Source organism: Mastigoproctus giganteus, chromosome 7 (assembly GCF_048544385.1).
Source record: "Mastigoproctus giganteus isolate SK-2022 chromosome 7, ASM4854438v1, whole genome shotgun sequence".
NCBI lineage: Eukaryota > Metazoa > Arthropoda > Arachnida > Uropygi > Thelyphonidae > Mastigoproctus > Mastigoproctus giganteus.
This window is the reverse complement of record NC_143581.1, coordinates 185,016,198-185,043,968: the sequence shown is the minus strand read 5'-3', so window position 1 is coordinate 185,043,968 and position 27,771 is coordinate 185,016,198. Positions and strand designations below refer to the sequence as shown.

The following is a 27,771-nucleotide window of genomic DNA, read 5'->3' as shown; positions in this document are numbered from 1 at the left end:
ATTTTGCACATTTCCAGAATGATGGAGTGAAGTGCTGTCCTGATGGAAGCGAATGTGATCAGTGTATGGACAGTTTTTCTGAAGTACCTGGAGGAATTTTTTCTTCAGAACTGCGTATGGATTTCCTGTCACCATAGTGCCCTTGGGTGTATAATGTGTAAGGATTATTCCAGCAATATCTCAGAAAACAGAAACCATCATTTTCACTGCATTTAACAGCCGCATGGAACTTTTGAGGTAGTGGTGAACCAATGTGCTTCCATTGGATAGACTGATGTTTCATTTCTGGACTGAAGAGTGAAACCCATGTCTCATCCATCATGACAATCAAGGAAAGGAAAGATCCATTGACTGCAGCATCTGAAATGAGCACTACTTCACACAAGTTTACACTATTGTCTTTTTGTTCCTGGGAAAAGCTGCCTTGAAATCCACTGAGTTGACACCTTGCTCATTCTGAGATCTTCGTGAACTATGGCATGCATGGATACAACAGAAATGGCTGTAGCTGTTGCAATTTCATCCACTGTGGATCTTCTGTCATCCAAAATAATTTCCTCAACCCATTGGGTGTTGGCCCCAAACAATTGATTTGATGTCTTGCTTTGTTTTTGCAGAGCTCCCATCCTTTACAAAACTTACGTACCCAGCTATGAACATTTTTCACATCCATAAGGCCTACAGGACACACTTCTATTTCTTGATGGATTTGAATTTGTCTTTTCCCAGTGAGATGCAAAAATACAATAATGACACATTCTTGATGAGCGAAGGATGCCATTTTAAGTATTATAGACATAGTATACTGTTTAGGGTGCTGAAATCAGTGACTGCATTGTGCTGCCATCTTTTGGAAACATTTAGAAGTAATTGGCAGTTGGACTAAAAGCAGCCCATTGCATATATTTTTTGAGATAAAAATTTGGAGACTTAAATTTTATAACTTGAATGCACCTTGTACATATACCTACACACATAATATTGTGAATTAAAACTTGAAATTCGTATAAAGATGGGAGGTTGAGATGTTCATTGTACAGGGTGCCAACCTAAAGGTAGTAAAAAGAAAGGAAAGTATAAGTAAGATAAAAGAAATAATAAGATATACATTCAATATAAAAAATTGCATCTACATAATTACAGTGTCAGTGTTGATGCATAGGTTTTTAGAAAATTTCGTATTAAACAACAAAAAAAAAAAAATCAGCATAAAAAGCTAAGGAAAGATAAAAACAGAAAACAGTGCTTTAAACATCATCATCCTGTCTTTTCATTATCATGAAATTGGCAGACTGCAACTGTGACAATATATTTGGGACAGAGAACATATCTCATACATACAAACTAATAATAATTGGTAGTAGTAAGAATAATAATGATAAAATATAATTTATAAATAGTATTGGCCCAGTGGGACAACAATGTTAAATAAAATATAGATAGAAAGCAGTACATTGCCAAGAAAAAAAAAAAAGAAAAAAGTCACTTGGTGCAAGGGGTCACTGATGATGACACTGAGATTGTGAAAGACACCGCAATGTTATCTTATTTTGTTCGCCCTTTCACTTCTTATCTTTATTTTTAATTTCCTGTCTATTTCTTCTTCTTTTTCATACCATATATCGCTCACAGTGTATACCGTATATTCACTAGGTTTAAATCAAAATCTTCTTCACACTTTCTACATACAATATACTTTATATATATGTACACATTATGGCTGTAGGGTACGTTTTGCTAATGCAGTGTCCCTGAACCATAAGCTATGTTATCTTCTTTTTCGTACAGGCACATTCCACCCCCGTGATTAATTAGCTTCTTAATACAATTATTCTTTACTATATATATATATATATATATATATATTTATATAACCATACAAATAAATTAGGATAAGGAGATATATATATATATAATTTAAGAACTTCCAGTAGCTTTGTTATAATTTTTTTACTATTTTATAAAAAAATGTTGCATAAAAAAGAATAAAACAAGATCAGAGCAGAGGTGATAATTTAATTACAGTAATCATAAACATTTTATGATTTTTGAAGTGGACTAATGTTTATTTCATAAACATTAGTCCACTTCAAAGATTTTTATAAAATCTTAACCTCTGCTTCAAAGTAGTGTTGATGTTTAGTCATTTTTGATTGAGAGTTTTTTTTTTTTTCCCAAATAAATAAAGTTTAAATGTATATTAACTAATTATAAGTGTAGTTTAAGTTAATTGCATTAACTTATAAATTTCTTTTGAAAAATTTTTTTTTTAAGAAAGTGCCATCGTATAGTGCACCTACAGTACTGGCATCTAATGTAGAAAATTTCTGGATGTCAGCACGTACTGGACAAGAAGCTGCTCATCTCACAGAAGCATTGTGGATCGCATGTGGTGCTAATGGAATGAGGGTCTGTAATAACATTGAAATTAATGACATATATTGTAATTAATGAAACTAGTGACATTAATATCACTTTTTCATTCCATTATCTAATACATTTCCAAATCTATGACTATATAGTGGTTTATGTTCCTGATACATTGGCGTGATCTTCTTTTTATTTTGCTAAAATGTTTTGTAAACTTATTTACTGTGTTGGTTTCACTTTTACAGGGAAATGTTATGGGTATGTAGTTTCAAAAATTTCCATGTTATTCAGATTAAGATATGGTATCAAATTGCATATAAATTCAGTAATCCAAAGACAGAATTATATGATTATTCTGATTTGAATATTATACATTTCCAAATTGTATGGAACTATTTCATGTTGTTTCCTTTCATACAGACAGCTTTCATGGTTCCAACAATAAAGCTTTGAGAATAATTCATTTAAAAATTTTATTTTGAAAATTATACAGGTGTGAGGCCATCACCTTTGAAGTAGTTCCCTTCAGACCGTACACATGCATTCCAGCATAGGATCCATTGATCGTAACATTTCTGGTTCTGTTTTAATACCTGCATTACATTACTCTGAGGCCCCCTCCGTAGCCACGTGGGCAGGAGCAGCAGTGCATAGCACACGCTTCTTGATTAGACCGGGGTTCGAGCCTGTGACCACCAAATACGGAGGATGCAGAAAGGTCAGGGAATGACCACCGCATATCCCCGGAGCAATATGGCCTTAGTTGCTAATGCTCCTAAAAACCAAATAAACAAACAAACAACAACATTACTCTGAATTTCAGAAACTGACTGAAAATGCATTCCCTTTGTGACTCCTTTTAGTCGAAGAAGTAAAAAGAAGTCACAAGGAGACAAATCAGGTGAATAGGAAGAGTGCTGTAATGTTATGATCGATTTTGAAGTTAAAAACTCTTTCACTACACCAAATTTCTTTCTGCTCATGAGAGAGTTTTTTCGGTACCAGCTTTGCACATGCTTTCCTCATCAGCAAATTTTCAGTCAAAATTAATCTAACACTTTCCTGATTAATGTTTTCTTTTTCAGCAATCATTCTTATGGTTAACTGCCTATTGCTTCGAACAAGATCACGCACACAAACAATGTTTTTATCATGTCGAGTTATGAAAGGATGCCCCCAACGCTTAGCATCTTTGACGCATTCACATTCTTCTTGAACTGTTTTGCCCAATTGAAAATGCATGTATTCAACATGGTATCATTTCCATAAACTCTGGTCAACTTTTCATAAATATCTGTTGATGATTTGCCACTTTTCACCAAAAATTTTATCACAACTCTTTGCTCTAAATTGCATTCCATTTTTCATGAACCAACTTGTACAATTAATGAAACGACTGACGACGTTTACCCTTTGCATGCAGGTATTATTATCATTACCCATATGGTGCAAGGAAGCTTGAGGCTTATGCTGCACCAGCCAAAAAAAAAAAATAAATAAATTTCTGAATTACCCTGAGTGAGAGAGAGAATAAGAGTCAGAAGTAGAATGGAATCATCAAGAAAGAGAAGAATGATGATATCCAGCTAAGGACCCTGGGTATGCCAAGCCCATACTCACCAGATGTGAACCAGCAGGCACAAATACAAAATTTTGGGGAGTAACAGAAGGCCGGATCTTGTGAGGTTTTACTTTCGAGCAGCGGGGGGTTTCAGGCTGCTCAGTGGGAGGATGTAACGGTTTACAGGGTGGCCACTTTTACGGAAACAAAATTATTCTCGGAACTTTATTGTCACACCTCGTATAGATGGGATGTTACATGAATCTAAAAGTGTTCATATAGAACAAATATAAAGAAATAGAAATTCCTATGGGTATGTTTTCTATCATCCAAAGGAGTTGGAAATTCATCAGCATATTCGATACAACTGGGTATATCCAGTGTGATACAGAATGGACCTCCTAATGTGTGTCATTCTTCAGTTTATCATTCAGATGATCTTTTTTTTTATAATAGATCTGTTATACTATGTAATTCCTATAACCAAAAGCCTACAATGGGTTAAGTTAAATGAATAGGCTGACTATCTTGTTTGATGTGCTAACTGATTCTGAACAGTAATGGTTTTAAAAAGTTTTACATGAAGCAGGTCACTACCAGGTTATTTGACAGCTATTGTTTAAGAAAGTTGTAGTGTTAAAAGTAAGGGAATTAGGAACTTTTGTTTCAAAAAGAATGTGGCATCACTGCTTTTACAGTAGTTCTGTGGTTGCAGCTGGTTAGCATTACTCTCTAAAAGAAACTGGATTTTCCAGTATGACTAGTTAAGAATATGGATTGTATTATTATTAGTAGTAGTAGTAGTAGTAGTGGCGGCAAATGATGCAAGAAAGTAAACTTACACATCAGCCAAAAAAAAACCAACACTTCTAGTTTCGCCTGTCCATCCACCTCTGCAACACCGGATGGGAGTTTGTTCCAACAATCAACCACCTTTTGCTGAAAAGTAAATTTCTGCACATTTGCCCTGCAACCATCCTTCCTCATATGTGTAGTCTGAGAAATAGAAAGCATTCGATCAGTATTGAGCTTACTCAATTCATTCAAGGCCTTAAACACTCAGTCAGATCATCTCATGGATGCCTTGTCTCCAGATGTTGCAATTTGCAGAACTAATTTCTTTCCTAGTAAGAGAGTCCTTTTTCCTCTTCTTCTCTGCATCCATTCTGGCAGATCAAAATCCTTCCTAAAATGAGGCTTCTGGACCTGTATGCAGTACTTAAGATGTGGCCTAACCATGGTCTTATACAATGGAGTAATCACCTGTTTATTCCTGTTTGCAAATTTCCTGTATATCATTGACAAAACCCTATGAGCTGTCCTGGCAACCTGTCTGCACTGTTCAGAAAACTTCATATCTGACTACACAATTACCACCAGGCCTTTTATATTCTCCACTGCCCTAAGTGTGGTAGCACACTGTTGATATATTAATCTGAGGTTAGTGCTACCCATATTCAGTACTTTGCATTTGTCATTGTTAAACTTCAATTGGCACTTCTCAGCCCATATGCTAATTTTTCTGAATATTATTGAAGTAACATATCCTGATCACTGTAATTAACTACTCTACCAACTTTGATATCATCTGCAAACTTACAGACATTAAGTCTGATATATCTTCATCAGTATTATTTCCTAGGGGATATCAAAGTGTGTAATAAGCACTGTACATTAATTTTTTTTTCTGTCAAACTGATAGCAGTGGCTCTGTTTTTGAATGAGCTTTATGACTCCAGCATGCCTGAGTACTGTTTCTTCATTTTGGCATTGTACTGGTCAGTGGGCTCAGCACTGAATCCTGGGGGGGAATCCACTAATAACATTAGTCCAACCATAGAGAGGAAGTTGTTCTAGTTCGCATGCACATAGGACATAATTATGTTATGGCATTGATGCTGAGGGCAGATGACTCTGCTATGCATGAGAATTTTGGCACCTTTTGAATCATTCATCATATATTAACTCAGTTAAAATAATGTTATTCTGTAATGTGAATAACTAGAGTAGTTAATCACATTACAGAGATGAGCGTGTTTTATATTTTATCGCCTTTAGTCTTCTGGGCTGAGCCTTATGCACTCAGTCAGATTTTATCTGACAATGACCATATGCCTGCTGTTTTTAGCTATGTGAAACCGATAAACCTTTTTACTCATATTTAAACTTTACCTTTTTAGTGTTGTATATTTTGACATAGTGTCCTAACGAATTAGGTCACTATGACAAAATATATAACAATAAAAAGGTAAAGCTTAAATATAGGCTACAGGTATTGAAGGTTTTGTATCTCAGATTTGTAATAAAATTGCCTTTAAACTTACTTTGGATGAAGCAGGACCATTCCCTTCTTTCATGGAATTGAATGAATATATAAAAATTTCTATCTGCTGCTTTGTTAGATAAATAATAAAAAATAATTTGATAGATAAATAATGTACAAGGTCATTAAGCTCACTTTGTTCACTTCAAAGTGTTTCTTTGCTATTGGGTGAAAAAGGATCCAGTAGGAGATTCAATACCTTGGGTCTTCTGGTTCAGTCTTCTTAGGAGATTCAATACCTTGGGTCTTCTGGTTCAGTCTTCTTAGGAGATTCAGTAGGAGATTCAATACCTTGGGTCTTCTGGTTCAGTCTTCTTAGGAGATTCAATACCTTGGGTCTTCTGGTTCAGTCTTCTTCATTGGGTGTGGGAAGCTCTTTCCATTTAGTTTGGAGATACTGGAATTGGAATTCTTATCTGTAGGAAGCTGGCTTTGTTTTAGGTGCAAACTTGGCTATTCTAATTTAATTTTACTTCTCCTTGAAAAAAACTTGGAAATTTTTTGAGGCAGGAATAGCAGTCTTTATTATTGTCTAAATTTCAGACAGGTTGATTGACACCATATAAGGTGTGGCTATTAAATAATAAGACTGCATGCACAGCCATTACACACCAAGTGCCATCTGTGAAATAAAGGCATGTCAGTTGATCCTGAACCTTTTCATAGTTGTATCATTCACTTTGCAGTGAGACAGGTTTTCATTACTTTGTGTTTTTGCAGTTTACCAGAAAAATGATAGACAAAAGAATTAAATAATGGATCAGCCTCAAATTTTTAACAAAACTGAAGAAAACAGCAACTGAAAGTCATGAGTTGTTGCATCAAGTTCATGGGGAAGATGCTATGTCAAGATCTTGCATGTTTGAATGGCATAAAAGATTTTTAGAAGGAAGAGAGAGAATATGGAAAACGATGAATGACCAGGACATCTGGTCTCCATGGAAAACTGATGAAAATATGGACCAGGTAAAAGACATGGATTGGAAGTGATCATCGTTTAAGCATTAGAATGGTTTTGTCAGAACTGGAAATTGATGAAATAATGTGCACTTATAAACTTGCGTGTACTATGAAACATCTGAGAATAATCTGCAATTCTTTAAGAAATACAGATTATTCTCAGATATTTCATAGTACACTCTGTACCACTTCTTCAGTGACTCTTGTAATGCTGTCCTTACAATACCATCAACCTCACATACCAACTTTTAAGTGCTCATTATTTCACCAAATTCCATTTCTTGATATATCTGTGCACGTGTGGCTAAAAGAATATTAAAGATGCATCAGAACTCAATATGGAATTTGGCCCCATTGTTCTGTGTCCCAATTACAATTTGCTGTGCTTCATGATAAATGGGCTCATTATTGGATTGGGTTAATGGAATGCAAATTGCAGGTTTTCTAGCATAGAGTCACATTTATTTAAGCCTGCAAGACTGCATACCTTGATACCCAGAGAAACATCTGCCATGTATGATCTGTTGACAATGAGAGTTCCAAAGTAAGCTGACATGCAGACATTTTTTATTGAAAACGAATGTTAATGTCAGATGTTGGTCATTTTCCATGAAACAGCCTTACCTTTCATGTAGTTATCCTATCTCTTGGAATTGTTTCCATATTCTTGATGACACTTTCAGACACATTGAAAAAACGTGTGACTTTCACATATGGTTGGGCCATCTCCATCCTTCCAGTGATTTTCCATTACTGGCAACCATTCAAGTATTACTATACTGCTATGTTGTTACAGACCTCAGGCAAGGATATCATTTATAGCATACCAGATATATCATGGTGGTAATTTTTTCTAGAAGAGAGCACGAAACGTGCACGTTGCAAAGTCTTTAATGCACATTTTGTGCACACACTTCTTCTCATTCAGGGAAAAATGTGTAAATTTGTGTAACTTTTGCACAAATGAATTTACAGTTACAGGCAGTCCAGTAGTTATTGGAACCTTTCAAAAAATTTCAAATAAAAAAAACTTCAAATTATTTCAAAAATTACTTTCCACATTGATGTGCAATCCTCAGACTATATGGGCAATTATTTTCTTATTTATTTATTTTTATTCATTTGCTTGAGGTTCTGAGACATAGGACTGTTCTCCACTTTGCAACCAGTTGCTTAACAGTACATGGCCACCCTTCCCATATTAAAAAGGAAGCACCCGAACACAGCAAAATAGTTGTCATAAGGACCAACATTACATTCTCTTGGTTATAATGTGCCTCTTATGGCACTTTTCTGTAAATTCAGGTGAGTGAATTAATAAAAACTGTTGACTTGGAGATTCATATAGTAATTCTGAGAAGAAAGTGGGGTGTTAATAATTTTCTTTCTTTCTTTCTTCCATTCCTGCATATTTACACTGCATATTTAATTACATATTGCTAATTAACTACATTTTTAAATATAATTTTTCAGCAAAAGAAAATTATGGAGAAATCAAAAGCAAGAAAAAAACTAAGTCAACTTTGGCATTATTCATAGGAACCTAATTTATAATCCATCTAATTATATAGTTTCAAAAGCTTAAATATGTGTATAATATTTCTCCAAGCTGATTAAAATAGAAGTGGAGGTTTTGTGCTCCTTTCAAATATGACTATTGAGGATTTTTGAGTATTTGGTTAACATTCACAAGCTATACACTTTTTTTATGTAGGTATGGTTACCATTATTTCCCTATGATGGAGAAAAATCTCATGCTCATAATTTCATGTCCAAGAGAATAATGCTTCCTATACAAGTTCAGATTTATCCTCTAGGTAAGCTGTTTTAATTATAGTGTATTTATTTTAATATTATTTAATTTAGACTTACATTTTAAATAAAGCAAAAGAAGAGAGTGATTGGGTGGGCGAGTGAGTGAATTCTTACAAATTGTGATATGTATTTGACAAATAATATACGCTCATTTAATTTTCTTCCTCTTCATTGCTGCTAAGCACAATATCTTCACCTTCTGAATTTTCTTCTGCAGCATCTAGATTTCGTGTTATCTTCTGCTCTCTTTAAAAAATCAGTAATCTGGATTTGTTTGTTTTTGCTTGATCATCATCAGCCATTTTCAGTCCACTGCAGGATTTGCTTTCCAGTATACCGGTAAAGTGTTTTTATTTATACCTTTCATTACATGAGGATTAGAGGATCTATTAACTAGCGTAGGTTTTATCATGCAATCTCCTGATGCATTACTGCACATAAGTAATTTTACACAATCTTTTGATGCCTTAAAGCCTGGTGCAGTTTTCCCTTTTTTTGAAATAGGCATTCTGTTGGGCATTTTTGTCCACCAAAGACTTGTCTCATTGGCATTGAAAACTAGATGTGGTGTGTATCCATGCTCTTTAATAATTTTTGAAATTCCTCTGCATACTTCTTGGCAGCTTCATTATCAGCCGATGCATTTTCCCCTTGAATTCTTATGTTATGTAATGAGAAGTGATTTTTAAATCACTCAAACCTACCTTTACTGGCAACAAACTCTGGGTTAACCGAAGACTCTCCATTAAATGGTTATAAATTTTTAGTGCCTTTTGTAAGGCCTCTGTAGCCGAGTGGTCAGAAGCCAGAGTGCAAAGCGAATGCTCTTTGAGTAGACTGGGGTTCAAGCCCCGACTGCTAAATACAGTCGATTTGCCAACCCACATTGGGTTGCAACCAGAGTGGCAGATTAGGGTCCATTTTCACCATGAACTATTAAGGAGGCTTCCATCCTGCAGTGGAGTGATAATGGCTGCTGCTAAATTTTTTTAAGTGCCTTTTGTTTGATTACATTGCCGTTTAATGGGATCCAGTTTTTACTGTTGTCGTCAATCCAAATACTGAGAGCTTTTTCAATATTCTCAGTTATTGGCACTTGGGGACGAGCTGTTATATTTGTAGAAATAAAGATCTTGCAAGATCCTCATTTTTCTTTATGGTCTGGATTGTTGCTTCATTTAAATTTAAACTTTTTGCGGTGTACGATACTTTTCCCCTGTTTTATACAATCCAAAATTTGTATCTTTATGATTCTATCGAAATAAAGAAGTTTAATAATACATACCTGAAAAATTTATAAATGATCAAATAAAAACCAAAATAACCTTACAAAAACCTTAAAACTCACAAACTGCACACTTCAAAGTAACAATTTTTTATGGTCTCAAATAAGCACAAGTTTCATAGCACAGAACTTAACACGGAGATTTCCTAACAAAAGAAAATACAGGGATTTCCCAATAATACTTTTGCATAACGACCAGAGAGTCATCAGTGGGATTCACAAAAAAGAATGGAAATGTTGAAAAATTATATCCAATAATAGCAGGGTTTCCTCAGTTTTATGTGAGGTTTGCTGCAATTCTCTAACTGTGTTAGAGCAAAACCATGTTATATAAGTATCGTGTTGTGCAAGGATTGCCACAATTTATCAATCATGTTAGAGAGAAACCTTGTAGAAATGCCATGTTATACAGGGTTGCCCATATAACTAAAGCTATCTACTGAAAGTAGGACTGTATCAGGGCAACTTGTTACAAAGGCAAGTTTGTTCTGCTCTGAGAAATAATACTGTTGCATTATGCGCACAGCTTAAGTCCTGCAAATAACAAATAGAAGCCCAAGATAATCATTAAATGTTTACAGATGTAAATTTTAGTTCAGTCAATAGCTTAATATTCTTTGGATTGTGATTCTCCAAAACTTCTCAACCCCCGAGGTATACCTTGCTAAAATCCTGTAAATTTGAAAAGCTGGCACTTCTCAAACTCTGAGGGATGCTGTATTTTAAAAAGCTTACTGTGTGCATAATGAAAGCATTAATGGAAACAAATAACGGCGTAAAGAAGATTATGGATAAAAATATAGAATCCATAATTTTGAAGTCATATACAGTAGAGTGTCAGTTATCCGGAACAATGTCAGAAATCTTCTGGATAGCCAAATTTTCCAGATAAAGAAAATGTAGTGGAGGAAAAGGACCACACAAGGGAGTGTGGCTAGAGAGGCCTAATGGCAGCAGCCAAGCTGTGCTGGTGGTTGTGTCACTCGTGAGATGAACCAAGGAAGGAGTCTTTTTTTTTTTTTTTTTTTTCTCTCTCTCTCTCTCTCTCTCTCTCTCTCTCTCTCTCTCTCTCTCTCTCTCTCTCTCTCTCTCTCTCTCTGAGAGGACTGTCATATCTGGGAAGTTTCTTATTTTGATCTTCAATGGGTTGTGTTTGGTGCCTAACCCGTCTAGCAGTGAAGACAGACTGCACAAACTCAGTAAAGGTGGCGTTGCGCTGCTCGTCCATTATAATCAGGTGCTCACAATGCCGGGGATTATCTTGGATTTTAGTGGCAAACCGTAGCCAGAATGCGTCATATTCATGGCAATCATACATTACGTGATCCCACGTTTCTTCAGCCCCACAGTGATATGGTGGATCATCTTCTATGCCTAGGGATGTTAGCTTCCATTTAAAGGGTCCATGGCCTGTCAATAGAAATGTAGTATGGAGGCCTGGTGAACACCTGAGAGAAGTTCACAGAGGGAATGAACATTTTGGTTATTAGTCCTTTGTTGGTGGTGTCCCATGTCTCTTGCCAGGTCCTGTACATAATTTCAGAGATTCTCTTCCTTTCCTGTTTGGGGTTGTTATCAAGGTTAAGAGTGATGCCTGCTGTTTCAGTGGGAATACTCTTCTTCAACCGTTGATACAATCCTCTTCTCATTACCTCAAGGTCAGAAGCTCACCAGCTGATGTGTCATCCTGTCCCTTGAAATAAATCAGTGGCTTCTCCAGCATTCCGATTGCTTCAGTGTGAGTCGCTCCAGTTGTTTCCTCACACACTTCATCATCGGAGTTGTTGTCTTCATTAGCTTGCAACAATGGTGATGAGCATGCTTGCACAGTCTTCCTCAGTGAGGATCTGATGTCCTAGATCATTGCCACACATTATCCATGGTGCAATGTCTTCATTTGTTACGTCTGAACAACCCCCTAAATGTTGAAATAACTGAACAAAATCGTTATCATCCTTGTCATCATCACGACCCGAAGAAATATCCATTTCCTCCTCAGATCTTTCCATTGGAACATCAGGCCAAAGTTTATTCCAGCATTTGATAAGGGTAGTCTTGTCAGTTTCATCTCAAGCTGCAGCAGAAAAATAAATGACTGTCTTTATGTTAAAAAGAATACAATGATATAAACCATGGACTTATATGGACCCCAGTACCCCTTTAACCATGGACCCCAGTACACCAGGCCCATTTATTATAATGTCTTTATGTTCTTGTTTATACTCCGGCGTGACCACTGAGTCAGTGGAGTTTGCAATAAATCAATCAATACAAATGTTAATTGTATTTAGCAGTCACTGGCTTGAACCTCGGTCCACTCAAAGAGCGTGTGCTACTGCACTTGCGCTCCTCACCACTCAGCTATGTCTCCATAAAGTTTGATTTTTCTTCAAGTGCCTCTTGTTGTACTAACAGTGAGATTATCAAGTTCTTCCTGTATCATCGCTTCACAGCCTCTATAACTCCGTGATCCATAGGCTGTAGTAGTGCAGTAATGTTGGGTGGCAAAAATTTTACAAAGATGTTTCCAGATCTTAGTTGTTCTTCTGCTGGGTGGGTTGTAGTTATCAATGAATAAAGCTGCTTTTTCTTCCAGTCCTTGATCCCTTAAATATTTTTTAAATAAGGGAACAAATGAGATGAAAAACCAATCTTTAAAAAGATCTAAGTTCATCCAAGCTGATTTTTGTGACGTTACTTAGCTGGGAAGGCATTTAAGTTCACATTTTTAAGAGTACGGTGCTTTGCAGATTTTCCTATGACTAACAATGGTAACTTTAAATTCCCAGATGCATTACTGCACAAAAGCAGTCATTCTTTCCTTAATTGATTTATAGACAAGATGGCTGCCAGCATTGTGTGTGTGTGTGTGTGTGTGTGTGTGTGTGTGTGTGTGTGTGTGTGTGTGTGTGTGTGTGTGTGTGTGTGTGTGTGTGTGTGTGTGTGTGTGTGTGTGTGTGTGTGTGTGTGTGTGTGTGTGTGTGTTACAGTGCTCTTGAATTTAGTAATGGGTTATTGATTTTTGTGGTTTTGTGTGTGTGGTATTTTTAGGTGCGGGATACCGAATATCCTAGGATTTCTCAGGGAAAGTTTTCAAGAAATATTAATTTGGAATATATTTCATATCTATCCATTTTTTGCACCTTTCCATAGGAAGATTTATTTAGAATGTAGTAATGGCAGCCATTATGGCATTGTAGCCTTTAAAAGGTTGGTAAATACTTTATATTGAAGAATTGATTTTTCTAAGACTAGTGAGCCTTTCTCAGAATTTTAAGGGAAATATAAGGGTTGAAGATTAACCTGTGGACTGTGAATTTACAATCGTTTGGTGGGATCCTAAATTGGTAATTCTAACCTATTCATATAGAAGAATTAATTGGTTCATACTTACGTGTTAGCTACTTTTGAGTTGACAGTTATTGGTATTGAAATTGCAATTTATATAAGTTATATTTGTTGTGGTTACTAATAAGAATAACATTATTGGAATTAACAGTAGTAGTAGTAGTGGCATGTGATGCAAGAAAGCAAGTGTATGAGCTTATGCAGCATCAGCCAAAAACAAAAAAAAAAAAAAATCACATTTAACTTATCAACTTCCAGAACACCAGATGGAAGTTTGTTCCAACAATTAACCACCTGTTGGCTAAAGGCAAATTTCCGCACATCTATTCTACATCTGTCTTTTCTTAATTTGAATTTATGCCCCCTTCTTAATCTGAACAAGGGGAAGGATCCCATCAGAATTCAGCGTGCTCAACCAATTCAAGGCCTTATACACCTCAATCAGATTACCATGCAGGTGCCTAGTCTCCAGCCACTGCAATTTGCAGAACTTAAGCCTCTCTTGGTAAGAGGATCCCTTCATTCCCCTCACCAATCTTGTTGCCCTTCTCTGTACACACTCAGGCAAATCTACATCCTTCCTAAAATGAGGCCTGTAGACCTGTATGTGCAGTACTCAAGGCATGGCCTGACCATTGCCTTATACAGAGGAACAATCACCTCCTTTTCCCTGCTAGCAAAATTCCTATATATCATTGACAAAACCCCATGACCTGCCCTAGCAGCCTGTCTGCATTGTTCAGAAAACTTCATATCTGACTGCACAATTACTCCGAGGTCTTTTTCATTTTCTACCACCTTAAGTGTAGTACGACACAATTGGTACGTTTCTCTGAGGTTACTTCTATCCATATGCAGTACTTTGCATTTGTTAAGGTTAAACTTCAGTTGCCACTTCTTAGCCAATCTGCCCAAATTATCTAGATCCTGTTGCAGTAGCACACTGTCATTAACAACCCTGCCAACCTTTGTATCATCTGCAAACTTCAACATTAAGCCTGATATACCTTCATCAATGTCATTGATAAATATACAAAACAACAGTGGACCCAACACCGAACCCTGTGGGACTCCAGTAATAACATTAGTCCAAGAAGAGCAGCACCCATTGATTACCACCCTCTGTCTTCTCGCACTTAACCATCCTTTTATCCATTGTAGCAACTTACCTTAATACCATTCTGCTCCAATTTGTACAATAGTCTTCCATGCGCAACAGTGTCAAAAGCTTTCCTGAAATCCAAATATATGATTTCAAAATTATTTTTTGCATCCAGTTCCTTTGTAACCACATCATAATATCCTATCATATTTGTCAGACAAGACTTTCCCTTAACAAACCCATGCTGTGTCTGAATTATTGCTGAAGTCTTGTCTAGATGATCCTGCAATGCATCTTTAACCAGTGACTCCATTATTTTACCCAGAACAGAAGTTAAACTAACTGGTTTGTAATTACTCGTGTCACTCTTCGATCCCCCTTTGTGAATTGGGGATACAATTTCCCATCTCCAGTCCGTGGGAACCTCCCCTGAGTCCAAGGATGCTCTCATAATTATGGCTAAGGGTTTGCTGCTCAGTTGCTTTGCTGCCTCTAATATAACTGGATAGATCCCATCCACCCCAGATGCCTTTCTTATGTTTAACTTCAACAATTTCTCCTCCACTTTGCTCTCAGTTATTACGAAATCATTAAGTACCCTGCTACAATTTGATAACCTTCTGCCATTTTCTAACCTTAATAACTCCTCATGTGTGAATGTAGATGCAAAATACTTATTCAGATTGTTTGCTATCTGAGCAGGATCATCAACAGTCGAACCATCGATATCAAGTGGACCAATCAGATTCATCCCCTTCCTTTTAGAGTTTATATAAGTAAAGAAATCCTTGCTGTTTTTCTTAGTATCTTTTGCCAGAGATTTCTCGTAATCTGCCTAACCTCCTTTGTGACCTGATTACAGACTAGCTTATATCTGCCAAGGCGCCTGGTGGGAAGGAGCAGCAGTGTGTAGCACACGTTTCTTGATTAGACCGGGGTTCGAGCCCGTCACCACCAAATATGGAGGATGCGGAAAGGTCAAGGAATGACCACCGCATATCCCAGAGCAATATGGCCTTAGTTGCTAGTGCTCCAATAAATAAATAAACAAACAAACAATTATATCTGCCATAGGCTTCTGAGTCGCTTGATAATTTATATGCATCCCATGCATTTTTCTTCTCTGTCACGAGTCTCATTAGTTCATTTGATAACCATTTAGGCCTAAACCTTGAACAATATTTTTTAATAGGCATGAAACTTTTAGTAGCATCCATGATTAATTCCTTGAATGCTTCCCACTTAGAATTTACTGTTGGTAACATCGTCAGTTGATCCCACTGTACTCACCTTTACGGAAGCAAAAACCCTTTCCTTTACCCCTGATGGTAACTATATAGCTTTAAGTAAATCCCACATCAGTACACTGTGATCACTGCTGTCTAGTTGTTCCTTTATCTCCAAATTCTTAATACACGAATGATCACTGCTGATAACCAGATCAAGAGTATTACCCTCTCTGGTTGCCTCTTGAACATGCTGCTGCAGAAAACAATCATGCAATAAATGCAAAAAAGTCTTACTAGTGTGTGAGTGACCAACTCACAAGTTCCAGTCAATATCTGGGAAGTTAAATTCTCCCACTATATAACACAATCTGATGTACAGGCCCATTCTCTTTCTCTGTACAATTGTTCATTTTATTCATTCAAGTCATTAGGCCTATAACACACTCCTACTCTTATTTTTGCTTTCACAGTGCTTATGTCACCCCACACTGACTCAACAGTGCACTGTTCATCTATATCAACTGGATGCACTTCTTTTGATTTTATGTTTTTCTTAAATAACTGCATAACACCTCCTCCCTTCCTATCCTGTCTATCCTTTCTGTACACATTGTACTCCCCAAATTCCAGTTTTGCATTCATTATATCTGTGTGACACCATGTCTCTGCTATCCCAACAATATCCGCCTTTGATGTCTTGACCAGCACTTCAAATTCATCAAATTTATTTACTATACTTCTAGCATTGGTATACATGCAGGTATACATGCACCTATTCTTATTCTTAGTTACCCTAACACATCCCATATACCCACCTGTTTCACTATGACTGCCATCAGTCCCTGAGACCCCCAGCACCCCTCGCTCCAGGTCGCTACTTATTCTAATAGAAGTTGTGCAAGAATCACCTTCACCTCTGCCTGCGGCTACTTTTAACCTTTTAGTCTGTGAATCCCTCCAAGCTAGCAGTTTTTCGACCCACCTAACACTGCCTCGATAGCATCAGCAAATATTCTTGCACCCTTTCTATTTAAGTGTATCTCATCCCTGTAGAAGCAGTCTCTCCTGTTAACAAGCCTAGACCACGCTGAAAAAAATTCTACCCCTTGAGCCTTGCACAATCTTTCCAGGGCCGAATTGATTGACAAGGCTCTCATTATGTATTCCCTCCTATCGTGTCTGGGAAGAATTGCAGACACTTTCAAATTTATCTATTTATTTATCAAATTTGTTTATTTATTTTTTATCTTTTTTTTTTTTTTTTTATATATATAATTGAAGGAAAGAATACAAGGGATGATTAATCTTCAGCAGGATTGGAGGTGGGGAGACAGTTCCTCATTACTTTCTCCTAAGATACCTCAATCTATGAGAAATTTTATGATTTGTGTATTCAAAGGGACATAATTATGAGCAGGTTCGGCCTCTCAGCAGTATTTTGGCACAGAAAACACCTGATAAAGAATTGGTAGTGGGGCAACAAGTAGAATTTTCGTGTGGAGATGGAAATGGGGATGTTCAGGATGCGTCATTCATGTACAGAGAAATAACTAAAATGCGGTAAGATATAATGAATTTCTTATTAGGAAAAACGAATAAAGTTACAATAAAGGCCGGAGATATTATAATGGGCAAATGGTCAAATTTGGAAACAGTGGCTACTGCGTTACTAATAGAGAGTGAGAGTCTTAGATCAATTAATTAGGAAGTAAATAAGCGTGCCCAATTGTTGGAAAAAATTTTATGGATTTCTTCCTTTGTATCAGCACAGGGACAAATAGAATTTAATTTGGAATTTAGTGCACAAGATCACTTATCAGATGAGTTACCTAAAGATACAGATAAATTGTTAACAACTCAGCAGAGATCTTTTGCCATTGTTGTTAAAAAACCAATTTCAAGTAATCAGGAGAATAATATAATAATACTTAGAGCTTCTGATTCTTGTGATTTTAAGTCTAGTGTTGAAGTAAAAAATTTAGTGACCAAAACCCTGCAATCATATTTTAAAAGTGTAAAGGTTAAATCACTTAGATTAGTCCGTAATCGTGGGGTGTTGATTGAGACAGCTTCTAAATTTGATGTTCAGTCTATTTCATATTCAAAGTCTTTAAGTTCTGCAGTGTTATCCTCTGGAGTTCCACATAAGGGTAACTCTTCAATTTTACTGACAGTCTGAAGGATCTTGGGAAAGATGAAATAATCGAGAATTTATATATAAAAAATTTGGTTGATTGTAGATTTACTTTAGAGGAAATAAAGCAAGGGACCTCTTTTTGATTTTCTACTTAAGCTAGTGTATCAGCTAATGTTCCTTGGGTTTTAAGTTTCACCCCAAAAATTTATAAGCATATTTCATCTCTTGAACGGTTATACATGACCTGGAGTTCTCACAAATTTAGACCTTTTACAGTAGTTACACACTACTTTTTTTGTCTTGGTTATGGTCATGCTACGCAGTACTGTACTCATGAGTCTCCATTGTGTGGTCACTGTGCTCACAGTGGCTATGTGTTTGCATAGTGTCCTTATAAAGAAGAAGAAGCTAGTTGTATAAATTGTAAAAGAAGGAAGCGGGATTGGCACCATTCAGTTAGGGATAGTAACTGCCATGAATATTTGAGAGCTTTAGAAATGGCAAGATTAAGGACCACAGTTGAGTAGTGGATCTCATTCAATTGTACATGATGTAAATTATCTTTCTAAGGAGAATTTTGAGCATTGTAACATCTCTTATTCATCTGTATATAGTGTGAATATCAATTCCTGTGATTTTGCTGATAGTGGATCTGTGGAAAGTTCTATTGATATTGACTTGAATTCTGGCTTTGGATCTTCTGTTTCAGATTGTTTTAGACTTAACATAATGCAAATAAACGGGCATAGATCCAGAGCAGTTATGGATTAAATTAGGCTTTCAGCTGAGCAAAATTGTATAGATCTAATAATCATACATGTGAGCCCTATTGCACTAAAGTGCAATTTAGTACGGACTCAAGGGTCTTGGGTTTTTCCTTGGCAAGTAGTCATCCAGCCTTTTAAACAGGATCCCAAGAGTTGCATTGTTGTTTTGAATAGGCATCTGGAAATCACAGTTATAAGTGGTTTACGTAGTAAATACACTACTTGCATACACGTTACTTTTAAGTCGCTGAGCTTCTTTCTAATATCCTTGTACTGCCCACCATCTAATGATTTTGAGGACTCACTGAATTATTTAGAACATGCATTAAATGTTATAACTGCAGAGAATGTTGTTATTTGTTCCAATGTCAACACTAAATCACTTATGTGGTACAATAGTTCCTATGACTCTCAGGGTCAGCTGCTTGAGGATTTTATTATAAGTATAAACCTTAATATTTTAAACAGACCACAACCTTATTTTCACCCTTTCTAGTCATTCAGGTGAAACAAATATTGATGTTTCTCTGATAAATTCAAGTTTTGCTGGTGCCTTCGTAGCCAGGTGGGTAGGAGCAGCAGTGTGTAGCACACACTTCTTGATTAGACCGGAGTTCGAGCCCGTGACCACCAAATACGGAGGATGCGGAAAGGTCGGGGAATGACCACCGCATATCCCTGGAGCAATATAGCCTTAGTTGCTAATGCTCCTAAAAACCAAATAACAACATCAAGTTTTGCTAACTCCTGTTCGAGCTGAACTCTCCAGCCTTCTTGGACGTTAAGTGACCATTGTGCAATATCCTTTCAAATTTCTCAACGGTACAGGTCCAGAGCTACTCCGTTACAACCAGATTTGATCTGCTTCTCGATAAAAAATGTTGATTGGCCTGTATTTGATTTCTCTATTAATACTGATTTTCCTGGTCAGAGTTTTTTACTTGGTGATATAAATGCCTCTGTTTTGGCTGACATTATTCAGAAGGCGATACTTAAAGCATTGTATAAAGCATCCAGGAAAAAAATGCATAACAACAAGAACTTGCCCTCGGTAGTCCTCTGACTTGTCAGACCTTCGGAAGTGAGTTCATCGAGCGAGGAGGGCTTATCAGAGACATAGATTGGCACCACACAACAAGGTTGAAAGGTATTATTCTGAATTAATATAAGATGCCGTTATATTAATGAAATTGCAATTTGTAAAAGAAATACCTGGATTGATTTTGTTCATTGAACTGGAAATGTCAATCCATGGGGTCTTTTATACAAGATCTCGAGAAAAAATCTTTTCATCTGAAATCTTTGGAACAGTAACAGAAAACACAGTGGAAACATCCTCCTCGACAGAAACAGTAAATGTTACATTAAACAATCTTTTTCTAGATGATGATTTATCTCAGGATCTTAACTCATAAAAGAATTTGTTTGCCATTCTAACTCAAGATATGTCTCTGGTTCTGTCACTGATCTTTTTACTGAGTCTGAACTCAGTTCTAAAGAAAATTAACATGAAAAAATGTCCCAGTCCTGATCAAATTGAAAACATCTTCATCATCCGTATGGCTAAATTAAAACCTGTAATTATTTTTAATTAATGAAATTAATGAATAAATGTCTTCTGGGGGGCTTTTTTTCTAGAAAATGGCTCTAGTTAAACTCATCCCTAAACCGAAGAAGCCTGCTTCTGATCCTCATTCATTTAGACCAATTGCTCTATTGCCAAACTTTAGAAAGTTGCTGGAGAGACTAATGTCACTTCATCTTGATAATATTTTGGATGATAATAATCTTCGCTCTCCTTATTAGTATGGATTTTGTCATGGACAGTCTGCTTAGGATGCTTTGGTAGATTTTGTCTATAACATCGTAAATTCATCCAGTAAGTATACTCTTGCTATCTTCACTGATTTCAAGGGAGCAGTTGACTCCCTTTGGTGCGAGGGCACCCTCAATCGACTTAGACTTGCTGGCTACTCCAGACAGTTATTTCTTCTATTTATCAGTTACTTTACGAATCGAACTGTTTTTGTTAGATCGTGTTATAATCGAGTATAAAGGAAGGTTTGTCGCAGTTACCCTTAGGACTCTATATTAGGTTCTCAAATATGGAACCTTGTATTGCATCAGTGGACTTCAAGACCATTTGAGGATGTAAAAATTATCGCATACACTGATGACCTAACAATTCTTATTCTGGGAAATACTTGTTTGGTACTTGAATTGAAAGCTAATATTGACCTGGCAGATCTTTTTGTTTGGATGGAAGAGAAAAAACTTAAGATTAGTGCTACAAAATCTAAGATGATGATTTTTAGAGGGAAGCTGAACGCTAACAGACCATCATTAGTGAAAATAAATAACGTCTGGCTTCCATTAGTCACTCAGACTAAGCTTCTGGGTATCATCATTGACATTAATCTTTCTTTTCTTCCACGTGTCACAAACTTAGTGATAAAAATCAGGAGGTTTTCTGGAGCTTTGATGAGAGTATCAAGCACTGACTGGGGACGTTCGAGGAAAACTTTGCAATTCTATTATAATGCAGTCTTTCTCCCTATGGTAACTTATGCATCTGGTGTACGGTTTCATAGGGTGGGAATTGTTCAGGTACAGAAAAAACTTGCTTTGCTTCTGAGAATTATGCTGTTGCAGCATACTATCAATGTTCTCAACATAGATACTATGCTGTATCTATGTTGAGAACATGCAGAACTATTTCTACGGTGGCTGTGTAAGTTATAGCTGGCCAAATGCCTCTAGATCTTTATGTAGCTTACAGGGATCTTTGTTACCATATCAAAAAGAGAATACCTACTGACTTTTTGGGCATAATGCTAAATTTACAGATGGATGTTAAAAAAGAACAATCTCGTTACTGGAATGAATGTGTGAACATTTGGCAGACCCGTTGGGATACTACTACAGCTGGGCTGGTGACAAGAACATTTTCCCCGAGGTTTCCTTTCTTATTAATAAGAAGCAAAATTGTTGGTTTTCTCTTGACATCTACTCGTCTTACATCATAACAGGGCATGGATCCTTTAACCAGACACTTTCAGTTCTGACTTTCCAGAACAGACTTATGCAACTGTGGAGAAAGCGAGAGCTGGGAGCATGTATTGTATCATTGTCCTTTGTATGAAGACTTTAGGGAGGAATTAAGATTCTCAGTAAACAGATTTTCACCGAACAGTTTTGCTCTGGACAATGAATATCTCCTCATTCAGGATGCCAGCTCTTATCGGTCTTGCAGATTGTCACCAAGAACACTTTCCAGCATAGGCATGTTCTCAGGTCAACACAAATGACACTGGTATAAGTAATGAGGTGTAATAAAGTTATGTTGTATCATAAGCTTTAAGTAGATTTTACCTCTTGTAAATAACTGTATATTTCATGATTTTGTCTTACCATTTGTACCTGTGCACTCAGTTCAGCTGCCGGGTTAAGTGTATAAAGGATGTAGGCCTTTATGATTGTGCAATTGATGGCTATGTATTCAAAATTTGTGTAAAGGTTAGATACACTGTTGAAGTCAAATTTAGCTTTGAATTCAGCACTCATTTTGTTAGTAGTCATATATCTATTTGTATCTACTTGTAAATTTTAGTAAAGTTGTAAATAACAATGTCAATAATGTTGAATTTAAAGAAGTTGATGTTACTACTTTTTTTCTTTTTATTTTTTTTTTTAAGTTAACATTTTAAATGTTCAGTTAATAGTACATTGTAATTTTGTCCTCTATTTTGGGGATTAAGTATTGGTTGCTGATAACTATGTCATTGTTACTGTAAATGTGAAGATTTCATTATTGTTAAATTGATTTTGTTTATTTATGAAACAAGGCAGAGTTGAACTAACGTTCTAGGGGTCGCCCTGTCCTAAAACATACTTACTTACTCGATTTATGTCCTTTGAAAAATAAACCAGTCTCATCAGCATTAAAAATTTTGGATGGAACTAAACTTTCTTACTAATAAACTTGAGAAACTGTACTTTAAATTCTTCACCTGCAACACAAAACCAAATGTATAAGACCTTGTCCAATTTTAATTTTTTGTCTGCTTAGTGATAGCTCTGTTTCCTAAGCTGTCTTTGGCCACCACTTTTGCACAAAAGTTTTCAATTACTCTCCTATATTTAATTTTTTTTTTTTTTTCAAATTGGAAACAGTTTGTTTTGCCACCCCTATATCGAGAGCGATCTTTATTAAACTTTTCCCCTTATTGATGTGAAAAAGCACGTTCAATTTTTGTTCTGTTGTCATGGTAACACTTTTTTTTTTTTTGTCATTTTCTGTTAACCCAAAACCACAAACCACAAAAAATTTAAAGGCGCCTCCGTAGCCAGGTGGGAAGGAGCAGCAGTGCGTAGCACATGCTTCTAGAAGCAATATGGCCTTAGTTTCTAATGCTCCTAAAAACCAAAAACAACAAACAACAACAACAAAAAATTTAAATAATAAATAAAAACACAAGTAAAAATAAAGCAATGCAGCAGGTAAAGAACTGAAGTAAGGCGTATGCATGGACAATGCTAACGGCAGCTGTCAGTTGACACAAACCACAAAAAATTTAAAGGCGCCTCCGTAGCCAGGTGGGAAGGAGCAGCAGTGCGTAGCACATGCTTCTAGAAGCAATATGGCCTTAGTTTCTAATGCTCCTAAAAACCAAAAACAACAAACAACAACAACAAAAAATTTAAATAATAAATAAAAACACAAGTAAAAATAAAGCAATGCAGCAGGTAAAGAACTGAAGTAAGGCGTATGCATGGACAATGCTAACGGCAGCTGTCAGTTGAATACAATAGCAGCAACTGATTTGTGGTCATTTCCAAGAATGCACGATTCATCTCTATCACTGATCATGTGCTACGGTGCACCATTGCATTTGCTCTTATCCAGTACAATGGGCAGTTACTGCTTAGTATACATGGACTAGTTGTAGTTCCTTTATCCCTGCTCTTCTTGTTTACAATAATGTCGTTAATATAAACTTAGCTAGGTGAGCTCACACTTGTAAATATATCGTACAATTTGCAGAAACCACTCATAAGTCAGTTATTTTTATAATTCCTTCCATATTTATATATTTTTTGATAATTAGAATTTTTTCCCCGATGGAAAATCCAGATCATCGTGATACAGATTAACAGGGTTCTACTGTATTGATAAAGGAATGATTGAGCAGGAGAGGACAGAGAGTGGTTATCAGTGGGCCCTGCTTTTCTTAGACTAATATTACTAGTGGAGCCCCGCAGGATTCAGTGCTGGGCCCTTTACTGTCTTCAGTATTTACTAATGATGTTGATGAAGACATATCAAAATTTTTACATGATACAAAGGTTGCCAAGGTGATTACTGTCAGTAATCAGGGTATGATACCACAACAAGATCTAGAAAAAATTAGGCAAATGGGCTGGTAAGTGGTACTGAGATTTAACATTGATAAATGCAAGGTACTGCATATGGGCAGCAATAATCCTAGGATAACAGACTATTGGGTGGTACCATGCTCGACGTAGTGGAGAACAAAAAACAACTTTGGATATTTGTACAGTCCATCTTAAGGTCTTCTGAGCAGTACAGACTGGCTGCTGGGATAGCTAATGGTATTCTATCAGTAATATACAGAAATTTTGCCAGTAGGGAAGGGAGGCGATTATCCTGTTATGTAAAGCATTGGTTAGACCACATTGTGAGTACTGCACAAAGGTCTGGGAGCCTCATTTTAGGAAGTATGTGGATCTGTTGGAACAGGTGCAGAGAAGGGTAACAAGATTGATGGGAGGGGTAGAACCTGCTCTTACCAGGAAAGGAAAATTCAGTTCTGTAAATTACAGAACTGAATTCTGCCCAGACACGATAGGAGGGAGTATATGATGAGAGCTTTGTCGATCAATTCGGCCCTGGAAAGATTGTGCAAGACTCAAGGGATAGAATTTTTTTCAGCCTGGACTGTACTTGTTAACAGGAGACACTGCTTCCACAGGGATGGGATACAGTTAAATAGAAAGGGTGCAAGAATATTTGCTGATGCTATATGGACAGTGTTGGGTGGGTCGGAAAACTGATAGCTTGGGGGGGGGGGGGTACAAGGACTAATAGTTTAACAGTAGCCGTAGGCAGAGGTGAAGGTGATTCTTGCACAACTTCTATTAGAATAAGTAGCGACCTGGAGCGTGGGGTGTTGGGGGTTTCAGGGACGGGTGGCGGTCATCGTGGAACGGGTGGGTATATGGGATGTGTTAGGGTAACAAAAAATAGGAGTAGGAGCATGTATGCTTGCATGTATACCAATGCTAGAAGTATAGTAAATAAATTTGATGAATTTGAAGTGTTGGTCAAGACATCAAAGGCGGATATTGTTGGGATATCAGAGACATGGTGTCACATTGATATAAGGAATGCCGAACTGGAATTTGGGGAGTACAATGTGTACAGAAAGGATAGACAGGATAGGAAGGGAGGAGGTGTTATGCTGTTAATTAAGAAAAACATAAAATCAAAAGAAGTGCATCCAGTTGATATAGATGAACTGTGCACTGTTGAGTCAGTTTGGTGTGACATAAGCACTGCGAAAGCAAAAATAAGAGTAGGAGTGTGTTATAGACCTAATGACTCGAATGAGTACAGTGAACAATTGTACTCATTCGATGGGATCCTTCCACTTGTTCAGATTACCAACCTAATTGGGCATAAATTCAAATTAAGAAAAGACAGATGTAGATTAGATGTGCGGAAGTTTGCCTTTAGCCAGCGGGTGGTTAATTGCTGGAACAAACTTCCATCTGTCGTTGTGGAAGTTGATAGGTTGAATAAATTTAAGGAGGAACTGGACAGGCATTTGGAGGGAATGGTGTGATTTTTTTTTTTTTTTTTTTTTTGGCTGATGCTGCATAAGCTCATACATTTGCTTTCTTGTATCACATGCCACTGCTACTACTACTACTACAGCACTTAGAAACTAGGCATCTGCATGGAGACCTGATTGAAACGTTCAAGACTTTAAATGAATTAAAAGTAAAGTGTCGTATTAGGGCCACCAGAGAACTAAACTAATCTGCTCATGTGTAATATGTGTATTCTCTGGTTGATTTGTCTATTTTACTGGACAGAAAACCCGAATTTCCATTGGGGAAACCATGCTATCCATGCCTGAGTCCGACTAACTTAACTATGAAGTGAAAAAAGTCCATAAAACTTCAGTGCATCATTGAAAGGATTCAAACCCAGTCCTTTTCTACCCAGTGTGGGAACCATGGTGGCTATAACCACTATTGCTACCTGCACAGAGCTTTAAATGGATTGAATAAACTAAATGCTGAGGGCATCTTTACTCTTTCTCGGACATTTAAGTGGACGTAGATTTAAATTGAAAAAGAATGACTGCAAACTAAATGTGCAGAAATTTGCTTTCAGCCAGAGAATAATTGATTATTGGAGCAAGCTGTCAGCTGGTGTTGGAAGTGGGTAGTTTGAATAAATTTATGGAAGAATTAGACAAATTATTAGAGGAGATGGACAGATGAGGTGTGTTGTTTTTTGCTGATGCTGTATAAGCAAGCTCCCTTGTATCATTACCTAGGGATACAAGCTCCCTTGTATCCCTAGGTAATGATTACCACTACTAATGCTAATATTAATTTAACCTCCATGGATCAGATGGGAACTGCTTCATTCAGCTTAGACTCACTACAGTTTATCACTGTGATTGTGTTGACTCAGTGAAGTTTTCATTGAGCCAGATAGATTAGGAATGCATAACAAGCAAAGGAAGAACAGCGTATACTTTGTAAAGGGTGGTCCTAACTACAGAATTTTTAAAAAGCGGGGACTTCTGCCTGTTATCAGTGACCATAAGACCCATGACAGACAAAGTAAATACATTACACAATGATCATTTCATGCATTTTCCATACGTTAATGATTAATATGTGTGAAATACTGCACTGCTTTATCTTTAGGTGAAGAATTTTAGCCATATTTAAACAGAAAATGTTATGATACAGCAGATTGCTATTAAAAAAAATCATCCAGTAACATAACACTGCAAGAAACCATTATTCTTGTCTGGTGTCACATACTGGGTAATGATTACATCAAGAATCTGATATTCCATGCTAGACAGGTGCAAGTTGCTGTTTATAGCTCAGGAACCAACTAGTAAAATACTTACCTTTTATAAAGCCCTATGGGTTAATTTCACGACCTTGTATTTACTGAAATTAATTATTATTATTGTTATTTATTTATTTATTTTTAAAGCTAATGTTAACTCAGAACAGTAGTTATGACAGAAAGATGTCCATGTAGCCTAAAGTGTATTTCTGTGACTTTTTCTAAGTAAATATCTGAAAAGGTTGAATTTATAGTTTTTTTGCCTGTCTGTAGGGGAATTATTGCAGTTCTAATCCTTATTTTGTGAAAAAATTTATAATGATACAATTTATATGGCTTACATTCATTATGTTTTCTTAATTAGTTAGGAATACACTTTCCAAAAGTTTCATTCCTGACCTTTATTTTCAGTGACTTTGCTATAACTGTTGCAGCTTCTGAATCGCTGAATACAAATCACTAGGAATAAGTAATCACTATACCCATAATTATAGGTACAGAGGGTCCTTGATATATGTCATGCCAATATACATCGTTTCACATACATGTCATTGATTAATTAGGGACGGTAAACTCAATATACATCATATATGTTCGCACTTATGTTGTTTGAACAGTAATGTACGTGTATATTTCTCTCGAACCTTCTCTTTCTCCTTCTGTATTTAAATTCATAATTACATACTGTATATAAAAATGTAAAAATATATACAATATGTATCAAAACATAAGTACAGTAATAAGTATGTATT

At 36.5% G+C, this 27,771-nt stretch overlaps 1 protein-coding gene across 2 annotated transcripts in view; it reads left to right on the top strand.

Moving 5' to 3' along the window:
• Rich (Guanine nucleotide exchange factor subunit Rich) overlaps positions 1–27,771 on the top strand; it is a 579,939-nt gene that overhangs the window by 309,555 nt on the left and 242,613 nt on the right. For both annotated transcript variants that reach the window (XM_090378010.1, XM_090378009.1), the window contains exons 19-20: positions 2,275–2,409; positions 8,929–9,031. In XM_090378010.1, coding sequence (XP_090234136.1) covers positions 2,275–2,409; positions 8,929–9,031 — 238 coding nt within the window. The remainder of the gene's footprint in view (positions 1–2,274; positions 2,410–8,928; positions 9,032–27,771) is intronic.